The 22,840-nt window shown below is 44.6% G+C and overlaps 1 protein-coding gene across 3 annotated transcripts in view; it reads left to right on the forward strand.

The window, feature by feature from the left end:
* Positions 1 to 498: 498 nt before the first annotated feature.
* MYB (MYB proto-oncogene, transcription factor) overlaps positions 499 to 22,840 on the forward strand; it is a gene marked incomplete at its 5' end in the record, with an annotated part of 28,025 nt that continues 5,683 nt past the window's right edge. The window contains 15 exons of one of the 3 annotated variants that reach the window (XM_084514393.1): positions 593 to 630; positions 4,081 to 4,198; positions 5,826 to 5,897; positions 6,674 to 6,766; positions 7,194 to 7,414; positions 8,913 to 9,147; positions 9,920 to 10,000; positions 10,394 to 10,498; positions 11,825 to 12,082; positions 13,151 to 13,513; positions 15,037 to 15,179; positions 15,570 to 15,684; positions 15,771 to 15,896; positions 16,575 to 16,685; positions 17,264 to 17,371. In XM_084514393.1, the coding sequence (XP_084370519.1) occupies positions 608 to 630; positions 4,081 to 4,198; positions 5,826 to 5,897; positions 6,674 to 6,766; positions 7,194 to 7,414; positions 8,913 to 9,147; positions 9,920 to 10,000; positions 10,394 to 10,498; positions 11,825 to 12,082; positions 13,151 to 13,513; positions 15,037 to 15,179; positions 15,570 to 15,684; positions 15,771 to 15,896; positions 16,575 to 16,685; positions 17,264 to 17,371 (2,172 nt within the window). Of the gene's footprint in view, positions 631 to 4,042; positions 4,199 to 5,825; positions 5,898 to 6,673; positions 6,767 to 7,193; positions 7,415 to 8,912; positions 9,148 to 9,919; positions 10,001 to 10,393; positions 10,499 to 11,824; positions 12,083 to 13,150; positions 13,514 to 15,036; positions 15,180 to 15,569; positions 15,685 to 15,770; positions 15,897 to 16,574; positions 16,686 to 17,263; positions 17,372 to 22,840 lie in introns of those variants that run through there. The other 2 variants (XM_084514392.1, XM_084514391.1) reach the window with 2 other exon arrangements.

Raw genomic sequence — 22,840 nt, forward strand, 5'->3', positions numbered from 1 at the left:
TCGGGGGGCGAGGGCTGCCGCGGGCAGCGCAGCAGGTGCACCCGAAAAGCGCCCCTAGGACCGGCGGGGAGGCACCGAGACCCCAATGCGGGTCACCAAGCCCCCCCCCGGGAGCGGCGTGGGGATCCCCGCTGCCCCACGCCAGGCGGGGGTCCCCGTGTCCACCCCCCCCCGACGTGTCCCCCAGCGCAAGCCCTCCATGCGCGGGGGCTGCGGCCGCACCGTCGAGGGGGTTGCGGGCGGGCAGCGGCGGGAGGAAGGGCGGAAGGCGGCGGGAGCCGGGGGGGGAGGAACGGGGGGGCCCCGCCGGGCGCAGCGCCCCGAGCCGCCCGCCCCGCGCCCCGCCGCCGCGGTTCGGGGCCGCCGCTCGGCGCCAGGCGCCTGCGCACTGCAGGGGCGCCAGATTTGGCGGGAGGGGGAGTGTCCAAAAGGCCTTTGTTTGATGGCATCTCTGTTTACAGAGTTTACTCTTTAATCTCAACCTGTTTCCTCCTCCTCCTCCCGCGGCTCCTCGGCACTCCGGTGCGCGGCGGCGGAGCGCCTGGGCGCAGCCCGGCAGCAGGGCGCGGGCTCCCCCCGTCCTCCTCCCCCAGCGGCCGGTGCGAGGATGGCCCGGAGACCCCGGCACAGGTAACGCGCCTGTCACTCGGCGCCGCGGACACCCCGGAGCGGGGGGCAGCGGCTCGGCAGACCCACGACCCCCGCCCGGCACCGGGGCACCCCGCGGCACGGCAGCGCCCGGCGCCCCCCGCCCCGAAAGCGCCGGCAAAGCGGCGGCCCCCGGACGGGGCGGGCGGCCCCGAGCCCCCCACGCGTGCCGGGGGGACCGGGGCTGGGTGCCCACGGCACGGTGGGGCTCTGCGCCCCGCAGCTGCCCACCGGGAAGATGTCGGGCGCAGGTAGCGCGTCCCGTCCCGTCCTGTCCCGTCCCGTCCCGTCCCATTCATTCATTCAGTGCCGGCGGGGTGGGACGGCAGGTGGGCGGCGGGCGCGGGGTTGGACTCTTTTTTTTTTTTTTTTTTCCCTTTTTTTTTTTTTTTTCTTTTTCTTCTTGACTTGATTTTGCAGCCGCGGTCCCTTTGCCGTCAGGAGCGCCGGTGCGGTTGCGCCCCGCCAGGTTTGGCTTCTCCCCGCACACGCCGCTCGCCACATGCCGGGGCGCGGCGGCGCGGGCGGGCGGCTGCGGGAGCTGCGGCTCCGACGGGGCGCTCGGCGGGAGCTGTCACCCGCGGCTCTTCCCCGGGACGAGGGCGATCCCGGCCGCTCCGTGCCGTGCCGTGCCATGCCGTGCCGAGCCATGCCGTGCCGTGCCGTGCCGTGCCGTGCCAGGGGCCGGGGGCAGCGGCGCCCCGGGGGCTGCGGGCTGGGCTGGATGGGACGGGACGGGACGGGATATGGATGGATGGGGTGGCCGCGTCCCCCGCTGCGGGGCGGGCGCGCAGTGCGGGCTTGTTGTCTAATTAGCCGGGGACGGCGGGTCGGACACGTGGAGGCTTTTTTCTCTTTCTCTTTGGAGCCCGGCATCCTCCCCGCTTCCCCTCCCCTCCCGCCGGGCTGCGTGTGACAGGGGAGAAAGTGGCGCTCCCGCCTTTCCCTGCCCGTCTGCGGGCGGCATTCGGGACCTCGGGGCGCGTCCCTAAGGGAAAAGGGGGCTCGCGGTGCGGGAGCGGGCGCAGGGCCGCCGGGCGAGCGCCGGGCCGTACTTTCGGTGCTGGCGGGGGGGTGCCGCCGGGGCCGGCTATGAATCAGCCGGGCTGTCTCTCCCGACAGCGAGGGGCAGCCGCCGCCTGCCTCGCGGGCGCCTCCCGCAGGGCCCCGCCGGGTGCGGGCTCGGCCGCCGGCCCCGGGGGGAGCGGGGGCGGCGGGGCCGGGGCCGGGGCTGCGGCAGCCCCGCGGGGCGCGGAGCGGAGCGGGGCCGGCGGCGGGAGCGGGCGCGGGCTCTGCCCCGCGGGGCCGCTGCCCGAATTCCTTCAATCACGGGAGCAGCGGCGAGTCATTTCCTCTCCGCCCCCCCCCCCTTTTCTCCTTTTTTTAATTTTTTTTTTTCCATTTCTTTCTTTCTTTCTTTTTTTTTTTTTTTTTTAATTTTCATTCTTTCCCCCTTTCCTCCTTTTTCCACTTTTTTCCTTTCCCTTCTTTTTTCTTTTCATTCATTTTCTTTTCTTTCCTTTTTTATTTTTTTTCCTTTCCTTTCCTTCTCCCTCCCCCGTACCGTTGCCCCCTTCACCCCCTGCCGCGGCCAGCCGCGGGCGGGGGGCAGAGGCGCAAAGCGACGCTCTCCCAACGCCCGGTGCTCCTCTGAAGGTGCCGGGCGTCCCTAAACCCTATGGCCCCTCTCTCCTGCTGGAGAGCACAGGTAACACGGCGGGGCTCGCTGCGTGCCGCGGCTGTGCCCGCCAGGCCCCGGTTATTTAAATAACCCGGCTGCCTCGCTGGCATCGCGGCGGGATGGCCGTGCCCCGCTGCGGGACGCGTCCCGGGTGCTTTTACCGCCTGCGAAACTCGTTTTCAAACCGATACTTGGAAACGGAGCCGCAGAGCTTCCTTTGGCATCCGGGCAGTCGCCCAGCTGTCTCCGCGTGTCGCTCCGAAAAGCGAACCTGCCGTCTGTGCGGGCCCCACGGGGCTGCCTTGGCTGTGGGGCCATGCAGGCTGTGGGGCTGTGGCACCGGGGCGTGAGGCAGGGGCACCCCGCAGAGGCAAGGGGGGAGGCCGCTGGCGTCAGAGCGGGCTCCGGAAAGCATCCTGCCACACGCAAGGTTTGTGGCACATGCCGCAGGCCTGAGGGCTGAGGGCGTGATTAGCCCCGCGTAGTTTCGGAGAGTCTACGCTCAGCAGCTTGTGTCTGGGGAGGTGTTGGCGTCTTGGCTGAACAGTCCGTGCCTCGACTTAAAACGTGATCTCCCGACAACGGGATAACAGGAGAAACAATGCCCGGTGGTTACCTGGCGGAGGGTACAGTGGATTGTTTTATTACAAAACGACTTGATTTGAATGTCTCAGTCACACCTAAGCATGCTGCACCGTACCCCACTGTCAGCTACATCATAGATAGCATAGCATCGTCCCTTTTCTAGCACTGTGGTTTCCATTGCTCAGCTAAAGTGTCAAAACTGCTGTTCATATCTTAGAAACTGGAAATAAAATATTTCCCACCAGAGAGGCAGCTCTTGTTGCAAAACGCTTCTTTAGTTAACTGAGGTAGAGCAAGAGCTGTTTGTGAAAGCAGTAATAGAGCCCTTTCTGCCCATGGATAGCCTCTGGGGAAATCCCTTAGTCATGAATTAGGTGAGTAGCAGAGTATTTCAAAAACACTACGAGGTATTTAGAAATGGAGTAGAGGTAATAAAGTTTTAAGTTAGCAAACTGGGTAGTACAAGATGGCTCAGTCATTCATCTGTTGGTTCCAGGATATTAAATATCCTTGTCCTCGGCCCTTGTCTGTCTAGACCCATAAATGGCAGGCACGTTTTACATTAGTTTATTACATGTTAATGCTACCACTTACTGGCTTTACTTAATTAGAGAAACCTCTGGCTTCACAGATAGGGTCCATAAAGATAATCTCAGACAATGTTATTACTGGTCAGCTTTTTGTATTTGCACACAGTCTATCTTATTTGGGAACAGTAGCGCTATCTGTTCTATTAAACATAAAAACCCCCTAATATTTTTCAGAACGTGTGGCATGAGTTAGATTTTGAGCATGCACTTGTGTAATGGACACAGCCTCTAGTTCTCTTTATTGTCCCAAACATTGTATTTTAATTTGAAACCTCCATTGGTTGAAAGTTTGCCAAATGTGTAATTCACCACTGATCTAACAGTATGAGCAGGTCTAAACATGCACAGTAATAAGAAGGTTGCCAGCCCTTTGCTTGTATCTGTGGATACCAAAAACAGCAGAACCAGTTCGGAATACTAGAACAACAGAATGCAGAACAAAATCTTGTTGTGCAAGTTTTAAAACTTTTATCTGTGTAACCTTTGTAAAGATTGTAGTGTTTTTTGTGTGCTTTGTAATTAAGCAGCTCAAGTCCTCATGTTCCGCTCTGTGTCTCCCTGTGTTTCCTTCTGCAGTATATACAGTAGCGATGATGATGAAGAAGATGTCGAGATGTACGATCATGATTATGATGGTCTGCTTCCTAAGACTGGAAAACGTCACCTAGGAAAAACCAGGTGGACCCGTGAAGAGGTACATATGAGTTCATTCATCTCCAGTGTGTGAAAAGCCAGAGAGGGAGCACGGATCACGTTCTTCTCTGAGTACTTATTTGCATGCCAACTTCAATGACAATGCCAAGCACATGAACAAGGATGTTTTCCACCTATTAGTTACATTCAGTGCTTTACTTAGCTTTGAGGACCACTGTTTTCTTTTAAATAAAATCTGTAAGCACCATTTTTTTTTAAATGTCCACCAAGGTCTATGTTACAGGTATTTGAGTCAGTGCAATCCCTGTTGGAGAAACAGCTCAGGAGTCACCTGCAGCACTGCTGGGTTGTTAGCGCTGCCTCTTTTTGTTTGAGAATGGTTGCCATGTGAGGATTGACGTGTTCTCAGTGTCCCACAGCAGCAAACAACTGTGGCAGACACTGCTGCAGTCCTTTTGTGCCACTTGAAATTTGCACTTTAATTGCAGTGTTATGATTCTGAGTGGAAATAAATTAAAAGCTGGAAGAAAGAAACCCAGCGGTACCAAAATTGAGCATTCAGAATGTGTTTGGCTTCTGAAGGTCAGAATGCGTCTTAGTCACAGTACCCTTGTGCTGATTTTCCAGATAAATTCTGGTATCAAACTCCTTCACCAGGTGGAAGTCCTGTGGCCATTTAACTGGTTTGAGCTTATTGTGAAATACATTAATACAGTTATTAAGTTATGTTTTGACTTTCTTCTCTCTGACAACCTATATTGATATATAAACAGTGGCAGGTCACCTCTTGTAAGCGTTTTTTATTTTTTTAAATCATAGCCTGCTCTTGCAGGGATGGATGCGGTCTTGATACAGTGTGGGAGGAAAGGATGGCAGCGTAGTCCAATGGCCACTTTCCTGTCACATGAACTGGGAACAGACTGAGAGGCACTAATGGGGGAAAGGGAGGGTCGCTGCCCTCCTCTTATCTCTTGGGGCACTTCTCTCTTGTGTTGCACGACTTCGATCTTTCCCAGGACACGGCATTGCTTTCCTTTGTCTTCAGGGTCTATATTTCTGGCCTTACTATTAAAAATACTGGGACAAATTTCTTGCTGTTGCAAGTATGCAAAACTCCCTCACAACGATCAGGAGCAAAAAGGAGCCATTAATTTTATTGCGCATTCATTGTACGCGGACCAGCAATGAGCAAATTACTGGAACTCCCATTACTTGCAAGACATTTAAAGCTTGAGGCTGTGATTTTCAGAGGTCTCCAGACAGCTGGGTGCCTGAGTGTTACTGAATTTCATTGTTTTTCTGATGCTTGGCATCTAAACATCCATGCGCTCCTGTAAATCCAGTACTAGAGTAACAGTTACATTGCTTTGAGCAGTAAAATGGGAATGTACAATGCACGTCAAACAAGAGCACAGAAAAAGTCAGTCTTTCTCCTAGAAAAGAGTAAAGAGCCCACCAAAATCAATTTCTCCTGATCTAGGTAATTAAAAATATGAGAAGAATACAGACCACCTCTCCTTATTCTCAGGACACGAACAAACAAAAGAAATAGATGCATAAAGAGCTAAAAAGGGGACACTTTTTTGAATACATTTCATTTGCATTGTAAGAGATTGCAATATTAATTATATTTGTTTGTTTGTTTGTTTTGTTTTTTAATGATTCAGGATGAGAAACTGAAGAAGCTTGTGGAGCAGAACGGCACAGAAGACTGGAAAGTCATAGCCAATTTCCTTCCTGTAGGTGGACATTGGTTTCTGTTTCCAGTTCTAGTGACAACTCTTTATCAGAGGGTTCCAAGTAAGGGAAGGGGGAGTGGCTTTTCATAATTCATTTTTTTTTGCAGAAGATATAAAACCTCTGCAGCTGGGGACCTCAGAAGTTTGGTTAGAATATTGTGGAAACCCATACCTTCATTTTCCTTGCATTTCTCAGAAAGGGTTGGGAAACATAAAACAGGCTACAGTGGGGGGTAGGGAGATGTTGCAGAGTAGATGGTCAATATAACACTGAAACAAAATGTCTTAGCACAAAGGAAAAGTAGCTTTGGTGAATTATAAGTGAGTAGTTTAGAAAATAATTATTTTGTGAACGCTTCAGCTCCTGTAGAAATACTACATGTGAAAACTACATGTAGTATTATTACATGTAGTATCAGCTCCTGTAGAAATACTACATGTGAAAACAGCTATTGTACCAGATGGTGAAGATTCAGCTTGTGTAGTTGTGGCAATACAGTCATAACTGCAGAAACTATGGAAATATTATCAAATTCAGTGAGCAAGCTGATAGTTCAGCATCTTCTCAGACTTCCCAAGTCTTAAATGTTTAGTACAGTACAGACCTACTGTACTGCTCACATGTCTTTAGTTCAATTACAAAACTCCCACGTGTTTAGTCATCGTAGTTGGCAGTGGAATATGTCGGGCACAAGTGTACCTAGATAAGAATATTATCAGTCTATGTTCATCTTTTTCAAAGAATGATCTACTTTGCATGTTTTACATTTCACTAGAATCGGACAGATGTTCAGTGCCAGCACCGATGGCAGAAAGTACTAAACCCAGAACTTATCAAAGGTCCATGGACTAAAGAGGAGGATCAAAGGGTAATCAGTTTTCCTTTCCATCTGATTAATACCTTAATAATGGATTTTGTGTTTTGGGGCAAAACTCCTAGAGACTTCAGTGGTCTCAGCTGTAATGTGGTCTGAGGCAGGACTGATCCTTTAGTATCAATGTTGAGTATTTGTTTGCATAGTGCTTTCTGAATTTTCTACACAAATTAATTAATGTTGCTTTACAGCACTGTCACATAGAAATGCAATCTAGAAATGTCTTAATTATTGCCAGATTTTTTTTCCTTTTGGATAAACATGTAAATGGGAAATGGGGAACCTTAATCATGTGTTAGTTTTACCTTGGCAATTTTGAGAAATGTTGTTGAAACTGTTACCCCACCACAGAAAAAAAAAATAATTCATTGATTCATTATGCATCATTAAATACAGGCAGTTTTTATGTCCTTCTTTGAAGGTAATAGAACTCGTGCAGAAATACGGTCCAAAGCGCTGGTCTGTCATTGCTAAGCATTTGAAGGGAAGGATTGGAAAGCAGTGCAGGGAGAGGTGGCACAACCATTTGAATCCAGAAGTGAAGAAAACCTCCTGGACAGAAGAGGAAGATAGAATTATTTACCAGGCACACAAGAGACTGGGAAACAGATGGGCAGAAATTGCAAAGTTGCTGCCTGGACGGTAATGATATATACCTTCAGCTTTTAAATAGGAAAAAAGGGAAAAGCTGCAGGTCTGAGCAGGCTGTTTCAATTGCCTCGGCCTGCACATTATACATCAAAAATTTTGGAATCAGAACGTGGCAAGCCAATGACATCAATGTGTGTTTGTCTCGGTGGGGAACTGTACTATTTGGTCAGTACAAGGAACAGTTCGATATTTTTATGTGCTTTTAATGTTTGCCATAGTCAAAAAAGCAGTAAGTAGAGCAAGACCACAACAGTTTCCTAAATGTATGTGCAGTCTTATTTTGTGCTTTCAATTAATCGACAAGATTTCAATTGGTTTAGCAGTGAAGGATCAGACTCTGCAAGTGGAACTTTACATTCAGCTAAGGGTATACCTGCAAAGTGACATCCCGTCTGTTTATTCAGAATGGTTTAAGAGAAGGCTGCTTCAGCATTTGTAATTGCTCATGAATCATCCAGTTTTCACCTGGTAAAAATCCATGTATAACATAGGAGAAAATGACTTTCTCACACTAGAGTCATAGACATACTTGTCTCATTGAAAATATATGCACAAGTTGTGTGCAATTTCAGAGAATCAGTGTCTTACACACTCTGTAGTAAAAGTGACTCAACATCATGTGTAGTCAAGCAAATAATGTAACAAAAGAGGGTTTTCCCTTTCCATTTTTACTCCCATTTTATTCCTGGCAAAACATCTTCAAGATGTAACTGTAATGCCTGAGATCCTTTTAAATGGGCATTCCATAAGTTTTTTTTGCCTTCAAGAAGAAAACAAGAAAACAGTTGCCACTTGGCAAGTTTTTCTGTAGCCTTCACACATCACAGATACTAATGTCAACAGTATCGTGTGGTGGTGATTTTTTTCAAGTAGAGGACCTGTTGCTAAGTGTATTCTTACAGCCTCACAGAATTTAAATTTGCTTTTTCTGATTCATGTATTTGAGAATTTGAATCTCAGTTTCCCTGCAGCTAAGAAAAATCACAACAGCTTTGTTTACTGGATTTGCGTACATAGGACAATGTTGTCATTGTCTAGGTGGCCAATTGGAAAGTTGTTTGGGAGTTAGTCTAGCTGTGCTCCATAGTTTTTCTTTCCAGCAATGGAACACAATAAAACAGTAAGACTTACAAAGATGCTGTTGGCAGTCTTCAGGACAGTCTCAAAGGGTTGTTGGCCTTCTCTGTCACCTCACCTCATGAGAAAGAGGTGAAGTTGAAGTTGTTAATGTCTCATAGTTTGAGTACTTCAGGCTGAGAGATTACTTCAAAAAGTGTATAAACAACATTACCCCATATGTATTTTTCCCTGCCTTTTGTGAGAGGCTGAGAGTGGCGTCTGTAAAGGTCAGGGCTGGAGGAAGGTCAGGGAAGGGCTGAAGGTTTAAACAGAAATGCTAACAGCAGTTTCCTGCCCGTTCACCTCAGTCTGAATTGGAAGCACTTGCTTTTAACACCCCTCACTTTTAACATTGGTGTTTCTGTTGCAGGACTGATAACGCTATCAAAAACCACTGGAATTCCACTATGCGTCGCAAGGTTGAGCAGGAGGGTTACCTGCAGGAGTCCTCCAAAGCTGGCCACGCCTCGGCAGCCACCGGCTTTCAGAAGAGCAACCACTTGATGGCCTTTGCTCACAACCCTCCTTCTGCCCAGCTCCCAGTGGCCAGCCAGCCCCCGCTGGGCAGTGACTACCCCTACTACCACATCACTGAGACACAGAATGTAAGCTCCCAAGAAACATTTTTGTTTTGCTGTGTTTAACGGGTGGGTGCAATTTGGTTGTATCTAATTCCAGAAAGAGCGAAGGGTTTTTTCCTGGTCTCTGAGGACGTGTTTGAGGTCAGGCAGGGATGGCTTTGACTTAAGCACTGATGGGTCTACGTACACTTTAAATTGACTGCTGGTGTTCAGGTGGTGGAATCAGGTTTAGCGTTTTTAGTGTATTGTAAGCAATGGGAATGTTTTGAGTACTGTTTCTTACAGTGGTGAATATATATGCATTTTGAAAATCAGTTGAATCTGGTTAATTCTGTCTTGTATGTCAAAATCTCCCACGTTCACTTCAGTCATATTCTGTTTATGGGTTGCCTGTCAGAACCAAGTAAACAAGTATTGTTTTTAATCTGATTCCTTTCCTATTAGTGATTAATAATGAAACAGCCCACTGCTTTAAACACTCACATTGTAGAGTTTTAGACGATAATAAATTGCATCTTTTGCATTTTCACTTCAATTTAGAAAAATCTTACAAATGCGTCTATAAATTATTCATCTTTTCTCATTCAGGAAGGGTACATACTTCACATATGAATTTTCTTTCTTCCTCTGTAATGCTCACTGTCATATTCCTAAAAGCTGTTTATTTTGCTTGTAAATATTTTTGGATTTTTTTGCTATTTTGTCTCCATATCTTATAAATTTTAAAGGCAAATTTTTGTTTAACACAAATTCACAGTGCCGGCAGATAACAGTGTCTTTTGTTTTTTTGGCCTAGGTCCCTGGTCAGATCCCATATCCAGTAGCACTGCATGTAAATATTGTCAATGTTCCTCAGCCAGCTGCTGCAGCTATTCAGGTAGATAATTTGAACATCATTTTGAGAGTCAATTTGTTAAACATTTGCTAAGTCAAAATGCAAACATCTTACATTAAGGAAACATTTTAATGTAATATGTGTGGAGAGAAAATGGGGAAGGTGGGGGAGTTCTGACAAGGCTAATAATTGCTTTTTCTGAAGTGAATGTAACACAATAGTTGTCTTCTGGTTTGGTAGCTTTCACTTTCTCCATTTCAAATGTCTGTACTGAAATTCAGCAGGGACTTTGATAGTGGAAAACACAATTGACATTTGTTGCATCTTTGAGTCTAATTTGGCTATTATAACCACAGGACGGCAAGCCATAAGCATTTTAGTTGCTACATCCTATCAGACCTTTATCTTTTCTTTTCCCTTAACTCTTAATTTCAGAGACACTATAATGATGAAGACCCTGAGAAAGAAAAACGAATAAAGGAATTAGAGTTGCTACTAATGTCGACTGAGAATGAACTGAAAGGGCAGCAGGCATTACCAGTAAGATTGTCACTGTGTGCTTGGATGGAGGGATAGCAGCATTACCCCAGTGCTTGTCTTTTTAACTTTTTATTCCCCCTTTGCCTTCGATACTAATCAAGGCTCTATATTTCCGTTTTAAAAGGATGAAACATAGCACATGTATACTCTGTATCTGCCTTGTAAATTCTTCGATAAAAAAAATCAATTTGCGGGTATTTTACTTTGCAAAGTGGGAGCAGGGCTGGGCTCTGTAATATTACATAATATTGGAACCATGATGATCATACTAAAATGAAAAATCCCACAGATCTTAAATCAATAGGATCTGCATTTCTGAAAGTGTGCAATGGTTCATGTGATGAAAATGTAGTGCCTGTACATTAGATTTTTCTTCTCTGTTGTATTCTTCTCTTCAGCTATGTTTTATACTTTGTAAGCTTCAGACCTGGTGCATGTTTGACAGTTCGTTTTACTTCTCCGAATAGTGTTAGATCCTTTATAACTGCATGTGTGGAACAAATGCTGGCTATTACTGAATTCTAACACTTTGTTGTATATGCCATTGGATGTTAATATGTGAAAAACCTTACTTAGTCATTTAACACCATCACCAAAGCCAAGAATCTCCCCAAATCGTTTTTGAAGATAGGTGATAGCCAGCAGTTTCTTTTATATATTTTTTTTTCTATTTTTGGGTAATATTTAAATTAATAGTAAAACAACTGCATGCATGATACGTTAGTTTGGCCACTTTTTAACTTTAGTTAATATTTTGCAATTTCTTCTGTTGCATGATCACACTGGAAAGAAACTTCTGTTAATTTGTTCTTCTGCTTTCCTAACCACGTTGATTTGACAGCCTCTTCATTGCATTGGTGTAAGCTGTAGCGTTAGACAGGGATAGAAGAAGAAAAGGAGATAAGCAAACAAAAGCAACTCTAACTCTAAACCCTTTAGCCTTTTACAGTGCTGAGTGCTCACTAGGGAAATCCTGCCGTTTCTTGCTTCTCACAGAAAATGACTTGCAGACAGCTTTTGAACTGTTTGGAGTTAACGCAGTATGAATTGATAACATGTTAGTCATGATCCATGCTCATAATCCTGGAAGTAAATTATGAGGTAACTTTGGGATAACAAATAAGATGCTGATATTACTTAAAACAAGATCTTGCACTGATGAAAGGAAACATCTTGACAATTGTTTCATAGGCATAAGTTTTTAGATGATGATGCAACTACTTTTATCTTTCCTCCAGTGGCATCTGACACCTTGTGCAATTTCATTGCTAAGTTCCTTCTGCCTTTCCCCCCCCACTTTCTCTTTTTTTTTCCTTCTTCTTTTAGACACAGAACCACACATCCAACTACCCCGGCTGGCACAGCACCACGGTTGCTGACAATACCAGGACCAGTGGTGACAATGCACCTGTTTCCTGTTTGGGGGAACACCACCACTGTACTCCATCTCCACCGGTGGATCATGGTTGCTTACCTGAGGAAAGTGCATCCCCCGCACGGTGCATGATTGTTCACCAGAGCAACATCCTGGATAATGTTAAGAATCTCTTAGAATTTGCAGAAACACTCCAGTTAATAGACTCCGTAAGTAGAACTGCCTCCTCAGGTGAATTTGTGTGTGGTCAAGGAGTAAGGGGAGAGGAACTGGGACCATCCTGAAAGTGTTTTTTTTTTTTTTTTTTAATTTGTTTTTGTTTTTCGTTTTTCTGAGTAACTTCTAACTGCTGTGAGATCTGAAGCTTAGCTTCTGTATAACAACACACGGTTGCTCATAAATGAAGCCCCCAGCTATGAAAACGTGTGCTTTTTGTGGGTGTCACCCTTTCCTGCTGCATCTTGGTATGGGGAGTGTGATTCTTAGCAAATACACAATAGGAGTTTGAAACAGACTCTTACTATATTGCATCTCCTTAAACTAAAATCAGAGACACTGTGGAAGATTTTAAGCACTGAAACAAAACTTTTTTATATTTGAAATGACACATTTTGTAGGTTTATGTGTGGCTGCTCATGTATCTGCATCCTTTTCTAAAACTTTTTGTCGTAGCATCAATAGCTGCTTCTCAAGGCTTAAGGAGCTTGTCTTGGCATATGTGAAGAAAACATGGATTTTAACTTATAGGTAGCTGAGTGACATTGACACGGCTTTTTCTCATTATGGTCTCCAAGAAACCGTGTGTAACAGGCGTGGTGCGTTGAAATAGGTTTGTTGGTGGCACCTTGCTTCGGCTGCAGAGATGGCTGCTTCACGCAGTGCCATGTCCCATTCCCCATGTCCAGAGCAGTCATGCTGGTTTAGAGACCAGTCCTGGTTTAGAGTCCAAGGTGCTCGTTTCTCTGTAATGATTTTCTGTCTTTGTACCCTGCAGAAAATGCTGGACAAGCAGATAGCAAGGACCTCATTTGACTCATTGTTTCTTTAGAAGCTCAGTTGCCAGCAACACTGTTAGGGTGATAGCTCGATATGCTTGAGGTATCAACTGAAAACACACAAAAGCCATCAGATTATTACTACTCAAATAAACAGGGTCAAGTGGAAATGAATTGGGAAAGACTTTGCTGGTGGTGGTTACTGGTATATCCTAGCGCTGTATTTTCATGAGGTGGCACTATACACTGTCTTATAGCTCCGTGCCTCCCACGTTGTTTCAGGATCCTTCATCATGGGGTGATCTCAGCAGTTTTGAACTCTTTGAAGACACAGACACTTCAGCTAGCAAAGCTCCCTCAGGCAGAGCCGCACAGCTTCAGCACAGAGCGGCCAGTGCATGTAGACCTCCAGGACACCCCACCACAAACCTGAGCAAAATCTTGTCGAGTCAGGGCCCTCCTGGCTCACCAAAGTCCTTGTCTGCCTCACAGGGCAGCCCGGCTCCGTGGGTGCTTCTTCGCAAAAGGAGAGGGCACTCCAGCCCCTTAGCCAGTGGCCACAGTAGCGCCTCGGTCCTGGCTGACGGCAGCAGCTCAACTCCTAAGCGCTCCCCTGTCAAAAGCCTGCCCTTCTCTCCCTCGCAGGTAGATCAAGACTTCTGCACAGATGTTACTAATTCTCAAAAGTCACCACAGTGTTAACAATTTAGAAACTAATCCCTTGGAACAAATGACTAATTGCCGTTGTGCTTGTTGATTTCACTCTGTGTTTGAATCTTCTCACTGCTCCTAGTCTTCACCACTGGGTTCAGATCACCAGCAAGCTAACTGTTGATTCTCTTTTAAATTCATCTGTGGGGCTTGGGTTTTTTTGTTTGTTTGTTTGTTTGCTTGATTTGGATCATTTTTGTAGGAGAGTACAATTGCTTGCTTTGCTTTTGCTGTTAACTCCTTCAACTACCAGAGTTTAACATTTCTGATCATTTGTAATACTTTCCATCTCTGTCCACTTACAGTATGATTCACATTGACATAGAAAACCCCAAGCTGCATTTAAATAGCATTCAGGTTGTGAGACAAACTGACAACAACCAGAAAATTCAAATCGTGGCTCGCCATCCTCAATACCAGCCATGTGGGGTGGAGTAGGAATGAGGAGAAAATTGGCCTCTTAAAATTGCCTGGTGTGCACTTTGAAATTCCTGTCCATTGTTGCTTTGTTTCACAGCTGTGGCACTATTTAAAAGTGTTGTGTTTTGGTTTTGTTTGTCTGTTTCTGTTGTGTTTGCCTTGGTTTGGTGTTAGTCCTTACAGTCAGAGAAACACTATTGCATGAAGGTTACCAGAAGATTGCAAGTAATGACTTCCCACTATATCTCCAGTTATGCATTAGGTATCTTAATCATAAATCATTTGCCCAGTGAAATGATACCACGACACTCACAGATTTGTAGACACTAGAAATGGAAGCCACATTTTAGGTTACTAAGTAGAACTTGTGCAAAAGCAATTTTCTCCAGACTGTTACCACTGCCTCCTTTTCAGTCAGCTGTCTCCATTCCAAAACACTCCATGCAGCCATCACAGGCAGCAATTTTCATTTTATACTGTGACAGTGGAGCACTTTGTTTTGAGAGAGAGAGATAATAGGAAATTTTGCTTGCTGGCATAACTGCTTTATTTACTACTTCAAAAATTCCTCGATTCCCCTAATAAATCTTTGTGGAGTTTAGCCCCATCTCCTGTGAGTTTCTTTTTGAAACATCCCCTACTCCTTTTCACTTGGTTCTTACCTCAAGCAAGAGGTAAGACTTACCTTACTGCTCTTAATATTAATTACAGGATATGTGCAGAAAATCCAAAGCAGGTTTTTAAGATTTTTCTCTTGAAGTGATGGAGAAATCAACTCTGACTGGGACATGTCATTTTGTTTGTAATTTCCCACTCCGGAAATGCTAGTTTTTGCTTCATGAGTACTCCGACCCGAGTACAGTTTTGTCACATAGTCTGGTACCCCACATGCACCTACCCATATTGTAGAGACAGAAGATTTACTTGCAGCAGTGAGAGAGAAATGGTTTCTTTTTCTTCTGTTCAGTAAAGTCAACTTAAGAAGTCAGCCTTGCAATCTAGATGGTCTTGCTGATTTTTCCTTTTCCTGCCTACAGTTCTTAAACACCTCATCCAATCATGAAAATCTGAACCTGGACAACCCTGCGCTAACTTCCACACCAGTGTGTGGCCATAAGATGGCTGTTTCCACCCCATTCCACAGGGACCAGACATTCAAAACTCAGAAGGAAAATCATGTGTAAGTCTGTAATCGCATTTTGTTGTCAGATTCACTAGGGTTAACTTTTTCAGGTTTGCACACAACCAAAGTTCTGGGTAACTGTATGCTTCCTGTGGAGATGTGCTCTAATACATTAAGATTTTTCTTAGTTTGGAGTAAAACTTTCACTGAATAACTTCAGAGATGGGTTATTGTCATTCACATAGACTCAAGTTTTTTTTTAAACAAAGCCATTCTGCCTTGCCACAGTTAAATAGATGTTCTTCCAGAAAAGCAAAATGGAGTATATGATTGCTGGAAAATAGTTTTCAGAGTCTTATCGCTGTCGTTGCCTGTATGCATGTATTTTTGTAAGGAGCTAATATTTCTAAGCATGTTCCTTTAAAGTTTTTCTCCCTCTTTCTAAAGTTTCAGAACTCCCGCAATCAAGAGGTCGATATTGGAGAGCTCTCCGAGAACACCCACTCCATTCAAAAACGCACTTGCAGCTCAGGAAATCAAATACGGTCCTTTGAAGATGCTGGTAAGAAGGAAACAATGATAAAAGTTGCTTTGATATTAGTGCAGAGGGATGTTCTGGGACTTGCATGTAACGTTTCTTCCTTTCAGCCTCAAACTCCGACTCATCTTGTAGAAGATCTGCAGGACGTTATCAAGCAGGAGTCGGAGGAATCTGCAATAGTGGCTGGGCTACATGAAAGTGGACCCCCTTTGCTGAAGAAAATCAAACAAGAGGTAAATCGCAAACTTACCTGAGGCAATTTAATTTAGCCCTCTTTACTGAGAAACTTAGACCAATACCATTTTCTGTTAAATAGCTGTGTCTGTTTTTCTTTCATGTGAGCCCCAAGATCTTAGTGTCGGTTCTATATAGTGTACTAGGCATGCCTAATTCATCTCCCATTGATTTCCATAGAAGTCTTTCTGCTGTTTTCAGCAGGGGTTTGCTTGGGCTGTTCTAATGCAGTTTTCATTTGAAACTTAAAAAGAAAAAAAATTAGACAGGAATTTGGATTGAATCTTTCTAATATTGGTGAAAACTATAGAAGAACCCCACAGGGACCAAGCTACATGGAGTGACTTAGAAACCTGAACATTTGAGGACGTTGCATTATATTACTTTGTCACTAAAATTCTAAAAATACATATATTCTCAATCCTTTTTAGGGGATTAAACTCTTGAATACTGACAGCGCTGAGTGCAAGTATTCAAAGTTTTATTAGGAGGGGATTTTTTTGAGAACCTTGAACATCTTTTTCAACAAAGAGCAAGGTTGCTGTAAAAGAAAGTACTGTAAATGCGTTGTGCACAGCTGTGAAGAATATTTGTTCGATTTGTTAAACAACTGACAGATACATCTCCTTCTGGTCAGTTAGATACTGTTATTTTCATGGTTCCTTTCCTGCTTTTAGGTGGAGTCTCCAACAGATAAAGCTGGAAATTTTTTTTGCTCGAATCACTGGGAAGGGGAAAACCTGAACACTCAGCTCTTTACACATGCACCTACTATGGAAGATATGCCAGTAAGTGCGAGCTTTCACACCACTAAATGATTTTTTTTTTTTCTGTTTTGCACCCCTTTCAGTTCTTAAAAGGAAAAGAATTTTTATGGTTGACCTTCCTCATGAGTAGGCATTACTAATTACATCCATATTGTTTTCCTATATTAAGCACATAAGAAGCAAAATTGTGCTCTTAATTAGATCACTGTGATGTGTATAGAAGGCCACAGAAGTTGCAGTCTCTGAAAAAGCCCTTAGTCTTTATAAAAAGCGTGCACGTGGAGGGCATCTGTGCCTGTGTATAGAAATGAGTGGGTCACAGAGTTAAAACTGTGAAAAGAAGAAGACACTCTGTTTTGTTTTGTGCAGAGGAGACCTGGCATGTTCATGGTTTCCTTTGTCCCACCAGACTGCTTGGTGCTGCTGTTGTTCTTGCACTCAGGAGTTCCAGGCTGAGCTGTGCTCCCAGGCTGAGCATGCGTTTGTGGCGGTGCACAGCACTGCTTGCTTCACAGTCAGGCCAGGTTTGCTTTTAATACGTTCAAATTCAGATTGTTTTCTTGAGTTCCTGACAACATTTTTTTTTTTTCCCTGTTCAGAATCTTCTTACCAGCTCCATTTTAAAAATGCCAGTGTCGGAAGAGGATGGTAGTTTTCATAAAACATTTGCCATGCCTAGGAACAGGCCACTAGCTAGTCCACTGCAGGTAACAAAAAATACCCTTATATGTCTATATATAAATGTCCTTTATGTATGTGTATATGTATACATACCTAATGCTTTCTGATAGACTGATTTTAGGCTTTTGGATAAGGGAGAATGTTCAGGTGAACATGGTTGAGGATTGCGCCATGCCTGTGGATGCAAGGAGATGGTGCTCAGAGCAGTGCTGGGTTGCTGAGTGTGGCAAAGCCTTTCACATGGGGTGCTGCATCTCAGCAGGCTCTGGTGTTGCAGGGGTGGGATAGTCCCTGGCTGGCTTTCACACCACGCCAACCATTACTCACCAAAGCAATTCCCAGGCACGGTGCGGGAGCTAACATGGGCCGGAGGCTCTTTCCTGCAGACTTGTTGGACGCGGTTGTGCTGTTTTGGAGAGCAGGAGGGTTTGATAGTAGGGCGCTGGCCAGAACTTGTCAGCCAGCCTGGGGCAGGAGGAGGGACTCCAGCAGCCCTGGTGCACAGGTTTGGTGCAGCCGGGGCTCCTTCTGCACTAGCTCCGGCAGCACACCGGAGATGCAGGAGACTCCTAAATGCTCCTTGTACATCATGAGGCCTCTGAGATGAATTAAATGTGCGACACTTTTAATGAGAGACAGGTGTCAGGCTGGGTTTGGGGCAGGTAGGCTTCTTCCAAGTGTTAGCAGTTGTATACATTTGCTATGCTTTTGAATAAATAAATCACTATTATATAGGGCCTGATCCAAAGCCCACCAAAGTCATTAGCAGCCTTTTTGTCAATTTGTGTAGACTTCAGATTGGGCCCTCCAACCTCTTTCAGAGAACAAAATGCAGTGTAGATAATGATTAATTGTACTTCCACTACAACCCTTATTTTTGAGGTGGATGAGTAAGTGATTTTACATCCCTTCTCCACATGGGTGAGTTGAGGGAGAGCGTGTCATTCCCCAGAGTGAGTCACTGTCAGAAAGGAAATTATAACTCCACCGTTCCTGACTTTCAGAAAGACAGTCCACATGGCTAAACCTTTATTTCCCCTCTCTCTCTAAAATTTACAGTAGGGGTTATTTGCAGTAAAAAAGAATGAACGAAACCTGGTTCAGATTAAGCCTTTCTAGCCTGGCATTATAAAGATATTAAAATTTCACACATGTCCCCGTTTTTGCATTTCAAGCATCAGTAATGTATGCTGATGGCAGTAACAGACCTGTGTGAGAACTGGATTTTTATTTTGTAGGAATTCCATGATTTCATCACCTATTTTCCCTTTGAAATGTGAATGAAATATCCTGAAATTTAAACAAAGCAAACCACTTCTGGATGGATGAAACATTACAGTTTACTGTGGAGCAGGTTTACATTTTGCATTGTAGAGTCTTTTGGTGAAAACAGCTTCAGGGAGCAGGGTCAGTGTCTCCCCTCTGCAGGGGGGTGTCCACAGTGGCAAAAACTCACCCTCACACTTCCTGATTTGCTCTTTGCTCATGAACTGCACCACGGGAGGGGGGGGGCAGAGGAAGGTTTGAAGACTTGCCCTCTCTCTGCAACCTCAATTTAAGGCAGTCGTTTGAGGCCTGACCTTGAACCATCTCGTGGTGGAGCAACCCAGGGCTCCCACTCTGTGGGTACAAGTGCCTGGGTTCTCTGGTGCCTGGCCATGTCTAGCAGCCGGACCCCAGGCTCCTCAGTAGACTTAGGGCAAAATTTTCAGGTAGCTAAACAGAATTATGGCGTAGGTTGTCCTGTTATGTGGTGGTTGCCTGCGCTCTGCCTGTAATAAAAATGAAGCATCTGAGGTGCCTGTAGAGTAGGATCTTTTGATCTTGGGTATAACAATGTTATGTTTCCTGCTATCTAAAAATAATTTCTTTACAAGCTGCTATAAACGAAAGGTCTTGTTTAACCTACTCTTCTAACTCATGCTGATTTTGGCCCAGGAAGTTTATACAAATAAGGTTGTGGCCTATTCTGGATCCCATTCTTTAGTCCTTGGTCAGGAAAAACCTTTAGTTTTGCATGCTAAAAGTCAGGTATTCTCATTGTTTGGATAAAGAGGACTTTTGCTTAGGTAGAACTGAGTTAAAAAGGATTTCCCAACTCATCTCAGTGTTTAAGAAGTGTTGAACTGAAAGAAAAAGCAGCTGTAAAAAGCCCCCAAATTAATACTTAGTTGCAGCTTCTTTGTGTACCACTATGAAGGTAAAATTATTCTATTTGACAATGAAGAAACACTGAGTGTTTCAACTGAAATGTAACCTAAACAAAAAAAAATGAGGTTAGAGGCATATGAGTCTGCAGCATAGACAGGTTTTTCAGAATGAAATACAGTCATTTCAGGACAATGCTGTCTTGGGTGTCCACTGCTGCACAGTCTTAGTGCCACAGCTGCGAGGGGGAATCTTTTTCCCCAACAAAGCTTGCTTGGTCCCAAGAGGGGAATTTGGTGTCATACAGCACCAAAAAGAGCTGTGGTCTGGATCTGATTCATGCCAGAATGGGTGTGCTGCTGCTGTGTCCCTGTGCTCCCCATCCGTCACAGGGCAGCCGTGTGCCTATCTTGAGTACACAGCCTGTCTAAAGGGTGCAAAGGTGCAAAGCAATTGAAAATGCTGGTATTTGCGCTTCATTTTTGACTTGTAGCGTTTTGTACGTGATCAGATTTTAATGTTCCATGCTTTCCAGCTTTTTGTTGTGTTGCCCATGTACACGTATTCACACGCACACACATGGATGCACACACACTGAACTAAATCCATCGATTCCATGCAGGTAGAAATGAAACACCAGGGAACTCATCGGGGTGAAATTTAATTGTGTCTGCATATGTTTACATTGCTGCTGTTAATACTTTGGGACTGATCCAACAATTCTTACTGAGGCAAATTCTCGTTGACTTCAGTCCAAGCACGAATTATAGCACTCTTTCCACACTGGGACGTGTGCATGGAGAGGGAAGAGAGAAAGAACACTACACTTTTTTTTCCCCCAATACTCTTTTAATACACTTTGTTCCTAAAAATCCATTTTGTTTTAAATTTCAACTTACTTAAGAAGGAAGCAGTGTATTTACCAGCCTGCAACATTTTTCATTGCTTTAATAACTTGCACTGCATTTACTTAAAGAAAAAGATTCTTGGCTAACCATAAGCTCACCAAAGTGTTTGATTACTTACAAACATTCAAAGCAAACTCTTAAAGATACTTTTTACTGCATTTTGGATGCACAACTGATCATATGCAACTGGGTAAATGATAGCTGATGACCGTATCAGTTGGCATGATGTGATTCACCATCACTTGAGAGGAACAGCATGTGACATCATTTGGCAGGCGAGGACAGGATATAACGGCACTGGGAATGTGGCAGTATCAGTATTACATGCCAGAACAAGGGGAGAAAATGTCCTTAAATCAAAGGAGTTTGGGCTTCATCCTCATTTGGTCCCTTCTCTGTAAAATGCTGGGAGTAAAAGCACTGTGTGTAGGACCTTTCTAGTAAGGTGTGAAGATTCAGCCTGCATTTTTGTCCTGCAGGGCAAATCTTATGGTTGTGCATTGGATATTCTCTTTCTGGCAGGAACAGGAGATGTCTTGCCATCCCCATGTGTTGCCTAAGCATGGAATTAGTCTTACACTGCATTGCACGGGTCCCAAATATTCTTGCTTCATATTGGCAGAGTTAGTTACAACCGGTGTTCTATATTTTTGTCACTCGTACCATGCTCAGTTTCACTGCAGGGAGATCTTGGCCTCACTAGGAATTTTTTCAAGGGTTAAGATTTTGGGGTAGCGTATGAGGCAGACTGATGATCTATACAGAGCATTTGCTTGAATTGCACCAAATAAGTGGTTACATAAAAACTATGTTTCTGGCTGTTCCTGTCTAAAAGTTATGTTTTATTTCTCATTATGTTCTGTAGCCAGTCAAACAAGTAGCAGTACATAATTCAAACTATCCTAACATAGACATTTTAACAGTTAGAAAAGTAGGCTAAATTGTAGGCCATCCACCTAACCCTGCAGGCTATCAAAAGACACCATGAAATGGAGCCTTTTAAGAAAATAGCGCTGCTTTGATATCTTCTTCCCCCAGTTACAAAGGAAACAACACAAGGTAAAAGCCCTGCAAGCTAAAGAGAATGTTCTTAAACCCATAGCTCCTGTCACTTTCCATTTTTTAACCACAGACTGACACGTTTCAGCTCGAATTTCCTGACTTTCAGCGGTTTATGTAACCCTTTTCTTTAAAGAGTAAGTTTAAAGGATTTTAAAACAGTTACTTAGTTAACCTTTTCAAGAGCGTGAGCTGTCATTAGCCTTAATTTTCTCCATTTTAAAAGCAAGTTGTGGAATTTCATTTACAGCTAGTTGGAAGACAAAGCTTATAGGCGAGGCAGCAGGCTCTCCTGCAGCAGCAGACCTCAAGAGGAGCTTTTCTCTGGCTTTCCTCCATGCCTCTTTCAGGCAAGAAGATCTCAAAGTCTCATACTCTGCTTTGTTTAATCTAGGGAAAGGGGAAAACATGCTGTGTTCAAGTCCTGGGAGTTTCAAGATTTACATAGCAAAGAAAAGTAGCTGTGAAGTTCTCCCGCACCAACGTTATCTGTTCTCTCCTGATCTGTGCAGGAGCTGTGCTTTGTTCAGGTGAGGAAAGCAAAGGGAGGTTGGAAGGTACAGGTCGGTCATTGCATGTTTTCTTCCCAGAGCAGCAGAATTTAGGGTGTGAACAGTTCAGGAGTTGTAGCTGCGCCGAGCAGGTGATGGTCTCTCAGCTTTCAGAAGCTGTGGAGCAGTTGCAGAAAAGGGAAGGCTTGGCAGTCAGCCATTTGCAGCCGTGTGTTCTCATCTGTGAATACAAATAAAATTACTTAAGGTCCAAACTAGAAAGGTACCAAAGATCCTAATGTGAGTTGCAGGTGCTCAGATCATTTCCATCTCTCCCCCGTTAATCTTACTTAGAGAGCTCATAGTTCTCAAACAGGAGTTTTGTCTGAGTGAGGGCTTCAGGGTTAAGCTCTTAAAAGCACCATCAAATAGCTCTGCCTAGCACTGGTATCAGGCTTTTAATAAAAGCTGAAGAGTTTGGCTGTTTTTTTCTTGCACATGTAGCAAGCTGTATTTCTGAACAACTGCAGAAACCACAAAGTTTGGGGAAAGGCTGTCCCACGCCCCAGAGAAAAACTAGCAGAAATAGTGCTCTACCTTAGGAAATGGAGTGGAGTAGTAGAGTTCTTAGCCGGTCTGTGCTGTCTGTTCATGATCAGTAGAAGAGCTTCCTTTGCTTCTGCATTCTTACAGAATGGAAAACCAAACAGTTATACATTAAATCCATCACATCACATCCTGCTACGAAAAGCCTTTGTTTAGGGCACTGTCATTGATTGTTTCAGTGCTTAGGAAGGAATACTGAGTTTCTGTTGCAAGCCTTCTCTTCTGTGGCATGTTCTGCAGATTTGGCTAATGTGACGCAAACGTATGTAACACCAGCAACTTT

Source organism: Aythya ferina, assembly GCF_964211825.1.
Source record: "Aythya ferina genome assembly, chromosome: 3".
NCBI lineage: Eukaryota > Metazoa > Chordata > Aves > Anseriformes > Anatidae > Aythya > Aythya ferina.